General features: G+C 62.6%; 1 protein-coding gene across 2 annotated transcripts in view; it reads left to right on the top strand.

Annotated features, from left to right (window-relative positions):
• The first annotated feature begins 7504 nt into the window (after positions 1–7504).
• The window catches only part of LOC121104798 (AP-5 complex subunit beta-1), a 9732-nt gene continuing 7565 nt past the window's right edge, over positions 7505–9671 (top strand). Inside the window, exons 1-2 of one of the 2 annotated variants that reach the window (XM_040639413.1) lie at positions 7505–7995; positions 8100–9359. In XM_040639413.1, coding sequence (XP_040495347.1) covers positions 7846–7995; positions 8100–9359 — 1410 coding nt within the window. In that variant the 5' untranslated portion in view covers positions 7505–7845. The remainder of the gene's footprint in view (positions 7996–8099; positions 9360–9671) is intronic. The other variant, XM_040639414.1, reaches the window with a different exon arrangement.

Raw genomic sequence — 9671 nt, 5'->3', positions numbered from 1 at the left:
GTCCGAGTGCCCCCACGTTCTGCGGGGAGATTGTGCCCGGGACGGCGCGCGCCCGTTTCCAACTCCGCGGGGCCGTCGCTGCCCTTCCTCCGAACGGAGGCCCTTGCAGCCAGGTGCACCGGGCGGCGGGGGAAGTGGCAGGTAAGCGTCTCCCGGCTCGACTGGCGTCCCCCGCGGCCGCTCGGGAAGTCTTAAAGTGCGAGCCGGACGGACGGGTTCACGCTTTATTGGCTCGCGGCGGTGTGTGTTGGTGGCTGGGGCGGGGTGGGGGGGTGATCTGAGCTAATTAGCTTGGAGCGTCCCGGGGAGCGACGGCGCATGCGTTGGGAAATAACGGTGACAACCCACCTATTTGTTACCTGTCGAACCGGTTTCCATTCCGCTGCCGGTGAGGTGGCCTCGAGGCCTGGGCGGGGTGGCCGGGCGGGGGCGGGGGGCCGGCGTGGGGCCCCCAGCGCCCGGCTGCCCCGCCGGCCGGGCCGCCGCCCTCCCGGGCCCTCCCAGCCGGGAGTGCCAGCTTTCGCAAACGGAAGCTTCGGAGTTTCGGAAGGAGCCGAGGAGGGGAGGGGGCAACGTTATGTGCACCCGCGCTCGCATGCTCTGCGGGTGATGAAATGAAACTCGCCCAACGGGGCCGGGCCCGGCCTGGCTCGGCGCGCCCCGGGCGCCTGGGGAGGCGCGAAGCCGTCGGGCGGGAACCGGCGGCCCCGCCCACACTTGTTGAACCGGGCCGGGGCCCAGGCGGCCCGGATCCCGAAGGCCTGGCTGAGCAATTCGTGGTTCAGCCCAGAGGTATTTGCCGGGCTCCGGCTCCGTGCGGGCAGGCACGCGAGGCCCCAGGAGCGCGTAGACCGGTGGGCGGGCCCGCGGGGACGACGCGGCCACAGTACAAAGCGGAGAGTGCCCGCGGAGAGCAGATCGCTGATCCCTGCCCGCAGCCCGCTTTCTGGCCGGGGGGAGTGTGAAAGGCTCCGTGGAGGACGGAGCGTTTAAACCTCTCCGAGTCCACTGGGATCCAGACCCTAGCGCCTTACTCATCGGGCCTTACACTCCCGCAAACACCCTCACCCTGGTCCCAGAGGGCCAGATTTCAGGTGCAACAAGGCCGAGGAGGCTGAGGACGTCCGAAACAGTCAGGCCTAACCTACTTTGCTTGCAGCCAGTGCAAGGCAGAGGCTCTGTCTGCTTCCCCCCCCACAGCCCACCCTCTTGACATTCGGCCTAGGACACACACCCTCCCCCTCCCCCCAACCCTCCAACAAGCTCTGCCCAGCCCCCAGGTTTAGCTGGAGGGAGGCCCACCCTCCGAGCACTGTTCTTTCCAAGTTACTGTGGCCTCGGCTGGGCCACTCTTACCAGCTGGCCTACTGCGGTCAGGAATGGGACCCCCTTCCTCCTTTTAGCTGGACTTCTACCCCCATATAAAATAAACATTTCAGGATCTCTACCACGCATACACCTTTCCCACATGTTAAACGTGTATTGGAACAGATGAAGAGGAAATGAGCCTGATAAATGAATTCACACAATTCAAAAGTCAGGCGTCAAAAGGGGGCAGAAGGCTGGTGGCCAACTCCGGGCAGGCCCTCTGTATCCGCCCGCAGGTGGTCCAGGAGCACCCGTAGGTTGGTGGGGAGACTGTACTTCAGGGGCAGATGGGCCTCCTCCTTCACTCCCTGCTGGGGCCTGTGAGTTTGGCCAAGGGGCTTTCCTTTCCAGCCTGTTTCCTAGTCTATCACCTGAGAATCCTGTCACCTACCTCCTGGGGTCACTGTGAGCTCCCGCAGTGGCAGGGACGGCCCTGTTTGCCCCTTCCTCTCCCAGGGCTTTGCCTTCTTGCACCCCAAATGTACTTTGTCCGCCCTCCCTTCTTACCTGCACCCTTTGGTTCAACTGGCATGAAGTGAGCACCTACTATGCACTTACCTTTTGAATAAATCCCGGAGAAACAACATTGACCAACACAGTCTGTCTAGGAGGTAAATTTAGTGAATTAATTCAACAAGTATTTATTGAGCATTTTGGTTGTGCCAGACCCGGACAGGGGCTTCTTATACAGTAAGTGCTTAGTGTAAAAGAAGTCTTCACTGATGACTGGGACACAAGAAGCACAGTCTTTCTCATGGGGGGGAGGGGCGGTTAGGAAGGAACCACTCAAATGTCTCCACTTGCAGAAAGAATGTTCCACATGTCCGGAGGGAGGGATCATCCCCCATGCTGTCCGCTGCTGTTTCTCCATGTCTACAGCTGTACCTGCACATAGTGGATTATCGATAAATATTTGTTGCATGAATGAATATCTCTTTCTCTTGACTCATGTGACCCGTTCAGGCTTTAATGTTCCAACTTTTGGCAGAGGCATGGATTCGGAGCAAATTTATTATAAGGAAAGCAATAGGGTAGGTTTGGTGATAGAAGGCCACAGACACGAGGTGTCAGGGAGAGAGAGAGATGGTGGGGACGGTGGGGAATGTGCCTATCGAAAGGGACAGTCACAGTCATGTCATTTGAGCATAGAAACCCAATGTGGCCACATCTGTCCATTTTCGAAAAAAAGCCAAAAATCCAGATTTGTGTGTGAAATGTACCAATTTTTAAAAGTTGGCTGAGAAGAAAAAACAAAAAACATGGGACAAGTCAAAATACGATTGCGGGTCAGATGTGAGCCATAGGCTGTAGTCTGTGGTTCACAAGCCGCCCCAGAACGAGACAATGAGCGTGAACTTGGATAAACAGCAGGCTAACCCGTGGGCTCCGTGACGGCAGGCACCTTCTGCTCTGTTCACACAGTGTCGGATATCATCCACTCGTATTCCTTAATTCAGTCTGCAAATATCGAACACCTACCGTTTGCTTGGCACTGATTCTGTGACGCAAGACAGAGAAGGAAACTTTTAGAGTGATGCATGACTTTGATGCTGGGATAGTGACAGGCAGGGGTGCTGAGACCTGAGAAAGCGGTAGGGGCCAGCTGTGCGAGCAGGGGAGAGCCGGATCCATGGAAGGAGCAGCTGGTGCCCCAGAGTGGAAGTGAGCCCAGTGTCTGTGAGATGAACCAAAACACGAGGCGGTATTGTGAGGGGGCGGGAGGGTGTGGGATCTGAGGTTGAAGAGGCAGCTGTGCCATGTCATGGGAGGCTCAGAGTGGTGGGAAGCCGTGGAAGAACAGAGGACTAGAGAGACAAGTAAGTAGGAGGTGATGGTGGCTTGGACCGCCTGCACACAGAGCCATGAGCTGATTCTAGGTGTTCTGAGCGGACCTCTCTTGTTGGTACAGCGGACAGGGGTGTGAAGGAAGGCAGAACTCCGGCAAGCAAGCAAGCAAGGACTGTGCTCCCCAAAGAATGGTGGCTGGCTCCCGCCTTTGGTGCTGGGCTCCCAGCCTGAGAAGCCCGGGGAGAGCTGGGGCAGGAGTTAGATGGAGAAGGCTTGGAACAACCCCTAACTGTTCTCCGAGAAAGCTTAGCAGGGGAGCCTGGAGGGGGTGGAGGTGGGGCAGGGGCTGGGAAGCAGGGAGGCTGAAGACAGAAGGGCTTCCGTCCGGGAGATGAGTTGGGCTGCCCCAGACTTCTAGTCTCTGGGGACTTGAGGCAAGCCACCTAACCTGTCAGGGCCTCAGTTTACACATCTGTAAAGTGGGGCTCCCAGTTCCAGCTCTGTTCCTCAAAGCGGTCAAGAGATGTTGTTGATTTGCTTTTGCCCAGAAGTCTAGCAGCCTTCGAAAAGGGACTCAGCCTTAAAGAAGGCTGATGGTGCCCTGGCCACCGAGGCCTCTGAGTGTCTCAGACCGTGGCCTTTCCAGCGCTGTTCCACAAGTGCCTAGCGGAGGCCACAAAGCCCCTGGGAAACCACGAGTACTGGCCGGACACCGACTCGTCCGCCGCTGCGGAGGTCCTGCCCGTGGGCCTCCCAACCGTCCCGCCATCGGGGTGGACAAAGGCTCCCTCGGCGGAGCCGGGGGGGGGGGCAGTAGCCATCTGGGCCCCCGGAGCCCCTGGAGCCGTGCAGGGAGAAGCCAAAGGTTCCTGCTGGAGGAGGCCAAGGAGCCAGGGGAGGCTGTCCTGGTGGCTGCGTGCCTGGCCTGCCAGACCGTATTCAGTTCCCACAGCCTTCCCCATCGCGGAGACAGGAAGCATCAGCCCCCGAGGACTCAGGGCCAAAGCCCCAAGTCATCTGTCCCCCTCCTCCCTCACCCTCCACGTCCACCCACCGCCAAGTCCTGGGAGCTCCCAAATCAGCCAGCCTGTGCGCAAACCTCCAGCCCCGCAGCTACCACCCTGGGCCGAGGCCCTGTCACGGTTCACCTGGCCACAGGGCAGCCTCCTGAGCCACCTTGGCCCCCTTCCCCCACCCGCAGCCAGCGGTCTCCCGGTCTCCCGTAGCCCAAACCGCCAGTGGCTCCCAGGGCAGCTCGAATCATGTCTTGGAGGCCTGGTGCACTCTGGTCCCTCCTGGCCTCCTGACCGCTCACCTCTCCCTTCCTGCTGGTTCTGCGTGTGCCCGCCATCCTCGGAGCCCGCCCAAACCTGGTCCTGCTCAGGCCTCTCCTCCACTGCGCCTTCCTCCCGGAACGGTTCTCCCCACTCCATGACTGGTTACCTCTTGTCTTTCAGGTTTCAGCCAAGTGTCCCTCCCCCCTTTCCAAAAGGCCCCTCTGACCACCCTAGCTAAATCCTTGTCCCCCGGTCACCTCTGGCACATCACCCTGTCCTGTTTTCCTTGCAGCATCTTTTCCTCTGTGAAATTTTGGTTTGTCCTGTTTGTTTGTTGTCTGTTGACCCCCTCTCCTCTCGAAAGTTCTGTATACAAAGGACCTCTTTCTTTTAACACCATTGTAGTAGCTTTATTCAGATACAGTTCATATACCATAAGATTCACCTTTTTAAAGTATACAATTCAGGGGGTTTGGTATCTTCACAGAGTTGTGCAGCCATCACCACGATCTTCCAGAACATTCCCATCACCCCAAAAGAAACCCCGTACACATTGGCAGTCCCTCCCCATTCCTCTCTTCCCCAAACCCCCGGCATCCATTACTCAGCTTTCTCTCTATGGATTTGCCTATCGATGTGTTCTTTCTAAAGCATCCCTGTATCCCCAGGGAGCACCCAGTGCTGGGAAGATGGGTTGGCCATGTCTCCATTTTACAGATGAGAAAACTGAGGCTCAGGACCCCTTGGGAAACTGCCTTTCTCTTTTCCAAGCCCTGTGTCTGCTGTCTCCCCAGAGCTGGGCTACACCCGGGAGGCTGGAAACTGAGCAGGAAGAGAAGGAATGAGGTGTGAACATCGAGTGCGGGAGTTCCCTGCTTAGCCACATGTGGGCCCACTTGGCTGGGAGGTCACTTTCCTGGACAGGCCTGCTGACTGCAGATTCATGCCCTTGGTTCTGGTGGGCTGAGCCTAGCTCTGTGCCTGGCCTGTGCCAGGGACAGACCAGTGCCACCCTCCCACAGAGGAACAGGGCAGGGACATCTGGGCAGGCAGGTAAGGGGGAAGCCCATCCCAGGACCTGGACACCCAAGAGGGCTGACGGTAGCTGGTATGGAAGGAGGGCCAAGTCAGGGGCAGTAGGGGCTGTCTGCTGACGTCCAGGCTCCACCTCTTAGGGGCTCTGTGACTTTGGGCAAGTGACTGCACTTCTCCGGGCCTTCGTTTCCTCATCTGTGAATGATACCCATCCCCAGGTGCCCCAGGGTTGCTCTGAGCCTGGGAGTCCGTGTGGATGTACCCACCACAACACCGGGAACCACACGCAGGTTCCCTCCCTCCAGACCCCCGGCCCCAAGGAGCCAAGGCTCAGAAACGCTGCTGTCAGAGGCGGAATGAGGGCCAAAGCCAGTGGCAGATTTCCTGACCCTTTGAAGCCTGTCTCCTCAGCTGTAAAAGAGGTTTAATAATCATTCCTCCTTCCCTGTGAGTGGTGAGGGCTAGGGGTGTGTAGTTATCAGCACCCTCTGGGCCTCAGACAGGGAAACCAGACAGGCTCCTTGTTACCCCCAAGCTGCCTTCCCTCCCAAGGCTGCTCTCATCCTGGCCTCTTTCATCTTAGGTTTAATTAGCCAGGCTGCCCCACCCCACAGTCTCTTGGGCGGGAGTCATCACTCCCATTTTATAGATGGGGAAACTGAGGCACCTAGAGGGAAGTGGTTTGGGGCTGCCGCCTGTGAGTCAACTATGGAGCCAGGGCCCAGAGGAGTTGGGACCAGGCTTTCCAGCTGGACCTGTCCCTCGGGGTGGATCCATCTCCATCCCCCTGGCATCCCTGGCACCGTGGGCACCCAGACAGCCTCTTTTCCAGCTCTCTCTACTGCACCACTCCCTACCACCTCCCATCTGGAGGGCAGAAGGACCGGGTAGGGAGGGGCCCTCGGAGCCTGGAGAAAGGAGAGAAACTAGTTGGCAGCGCTAACATGGGGGCTCAGGTCTGTTTCATCTTCAAAGGCGGCTAATTAGAGCCAAAGGCGTTACTGTAGCCTGTGGGGCCTGGACGCCCGCAGTTCTGGGTCCCGGAAGCCAGCGGTCAGTGGGGCATCTGCCGTGTGGGTCCTGGGCCCAGGAGGCGCTGCTGCTTGGTGAGTTCCAGGCAAGCCCCCTGAGTGTCGCCAAACAGCTCTGATCAGCCCACTGGAATTCAAGAGTGCTGGGTTCGTGCACTGCTTGGCCCTGGGTCTTGGGCGGCGAAGTCTGTTTCCGCGTCCGTGCTAGGCATGCCGTGTGCGATCCACCGGGCCGGCTGCTCGGCACGTCTGCATCCCGTTGTTTCCCCGCTTCACCCAGGATTATGGCCTTGCCCTGCCAGCTTCACCCTGGCTCGGCTGCCACAGCCCTTGCCGCCTGTCAACTATTGGTATGGCCTAAGGCAAAGGTCAGCAGCTTCCGCCCGCGGTGACCCCGGCGCCGGCTCCGCGCCCCCAAGCCCAGCCGGTGGGGGGCCGGGGCCGGCGTCGGAGAAGCGAAGCCAAGCCCTGAGGCGCCCGCCCGACCGGTTCGGCCGGGGCTGCGAGGAGCACTTCCTGCGGGCGCTCTTGGACCGCACCTTGCACACCCCCCAGCGGGCACCCTGGGAGCCCAGAGACCCGCACCCCACGCCCCCCGGAGGGTGCGGAGCGCCCGGACGCCGGCGGGGGGCGCGCTGGTTGCCATCCTCGCGGGCACGGCGGGCGCTGCCCCCTGGAAGGCCCTTGGATCGCAGCCCGCGAGCGGACGGGACCCCGGCATCCGGGAGCCCGGGCCCACCCAACTCCACCGCCTCTGCCCGGGCCTGAGGCGGTTTCGGGGAAGGGGGGCCCGCGCGCAGCGGGACAGTTACTCAGCCCCAGCGAAACCGGCGAGTCGGCACCTGCTGGCGGGGCGGGAGGGGAGGCGGTGGCCCCGTTACGGCCCCGCCCCCGCCGCCCACGCGCCGTGCGCCCCGCCCCGCCGCGCGCCGCCGCCCGGAAGGAGCCGGTCGGCCCGAGCGCCCGCGGCGGCTGAGTCAGGCGGGGTGAGAGCGGCCGGCCCGTTACTGCGGGCGCCGGGGGCCGGGGCGGCGCTGTGGTTTCGGTGCCGGCAGCTGGCGGGTGGCCTAATGAGCTCTCGGCACGCACCCCGCGCTGGCTGCCCTGCCCCGCGGAGACCCTTGGTTGCCGCTGTGGCGTCGCCCCCGAAACTTCTGGGTTTCATCTCGGGATCCGGGAGCGGGGAACCCGCTGGCGTCTGCGTGTGGCAGGGGGCGGCTGAGATTTGCGAGGCGGCCCCGGGGTGACGGCGGCCCCTTCGGGGTGCGCGCATTTGCTCGGGCGCCCTCTGGCGGCCGCGGGCCTGACTTTCCCTGGCTTCTTTGCAGGGCCCTGGGTGTCGGACCATGGGACCCCTGAGCCGGGAAGCCTGGGCCCAGCGCCTGGGCGCCTTCCGGACCAGCCCGTCCGCCTTCATGGCCAGTCCCGAGGGTGAGGATCTGGGTCGTGACCTGCTGAGCGAACTGAGAAGTGAGAAGCTGAGCGAACAGGCCAAGGTAGGCCCTTGCGTGCACCCCCTGCCCTGGCCCATCTGGTCACCTCAGCCCACCGCGCCCCGAACCTCATTTTCGTGATTCCCACCCAAATCCCCCATCCCCAGGTTTCCTTGCTGGCCCTCAGCCTGGAGTACCCAGCCCAGCTGTGGCCGGACGCCGCTGCGGCCGAGGCAGCCGCCACCTCCCTGTTGGACACCCTGGTCCTTCTGCCCCCACGGCCTTCAGCCCTGCGGCGGCCCCTGCTACTGGCGGCCACCACAGCCCTGGCGGCAGGAGATGCGCTGGGCCCCACCTCGGGAGCCTCCCGCCGGCTCCTGCCCCTACTTCTTGGCTTGGCCTCGGGCCGCGATCTGGGGCGAGGCTTTGGTCCCGCCTCGGAGCAGCGCCCCCTGCAGGCCACAGCGTGTGAGTGCCTGCGGGAGCTGGAGAGCTGCAAGCCTGGGCTGCTGGGGGGCTGCCTGGGGCTGCTCCGGGGCCTGCTGGGGCAGGAAGGGCCAGTCCAGCCGCTCAGCCTGCTGCTGGCACTTGCTCTGCGCAACACCTTGGTGATACAGGCCAGGGCGAGGGCGGGCCTGCAGGGCCTGCTCGTGGCGGGGGATATGCCCACGGCTGGTGGTCCCTGGAACTGGGCACTAGCCGAGGAAGGGGATGCCCACCTTCAGCCCCAGGCACCCAGCTGGCCGGCAGCTGAGGAGGAGGAGTGTGGCCTCGCAGTGCTGGAGCCCAGTCCTGAGGAGGCCCGGGAGCTGCGGGCTGCTGTGGCCCAGCTTCTGGACTCTTCCTACCTGCTCACTCCGGTGGCTCAGGCCCAGCTTCTGTGGCTGCTGGGCTGGGCTTTGCGGGGTCTTCGGGGGCAGCCACCAGTGCTCTTCAAGCCACAGCTGGTACGGCTTCTGGGCACGGCCCAGCTGACGCTGCTGCATGCCCTTCTGGCACTCAAGGCGGCCTTTGGCGAAGCCCTGTTCACGGCCCAGGATGAGGCCTTGCTGCTCCGCCGGCTCACCTTGGCCGCCCAGCACCCAGCCCTGCCCCTGCCCACCCATCTCTTCTACCTGCACTGCCTGCTGAACTTCCCTGAGAACTGGCCTCTAGGCCCCACAGGCGAGGAGGCCGCCCCCCTGCTGCTGGGGCCCCGGCTGTGCCGCGGCCTCCTGCCCAGTCTCCTGCATGACCCGATGGCCCTCCTGGCCCGCCTGCATCTGCTGTGCCTGCTCTGTGCGGAAGATGAAGAAAAGGAGGAGAAAGGCCAGGATTGGAGCCCCCGGCAGTACCTGGAGGAGCTGCTGGCTGGCCTGCGGCAGAGGGCAGCCCTGGATGCGGGCCCCCGGGCCTTGGCCACTCTCTGCTTCCAGGCCTCCTATCTGGTCGTTCACTGTCTAGCCACGCAGCCTGCGGTGCTGACGCCCTTGACCCACGGACTGGCCCGGCTGTACCGAGCCCGGCCTGCGCTGGCTCCCCATTTTGTGGATCTCTTGGACAGGGTGGGCCCTGAGCTGGGGGAGCCCCTGAGAGCGGTGTTGCGGCAGGAGGTGGTGTCCAGGCCGGGCAGGGACGAGGCCCTTCGTTGGCACCTGCAGATACTGGCGAAAGTGGCAGACGGGAACACTCCAAGTGCCACCCTCGGCTTCCTGCGAGCCGCGGCAGCCCACTGCACGGACTGGGGCCTCCAGCAGGCC

Source organism: Ursus maritimus, unplaced genomic scaffold (genome assembly GCF_017311325.1).
Source record: "Ursus maritimus isolate PB19 unplaced genomic scaffold, ASM1731132v1 scaffold_23, whole genome shotgun sequence".
NCBI lineage: Eukaryota > Metazoa > Chordata > Mammalia > Carnivora > Ursidae > Ursus > Ursus maritimus.
The sequence above is the reverse complement of the archived record's forward strand: the minus strand, read 5'-3'. Positions and strand labels throughout refer to the sequence as shown.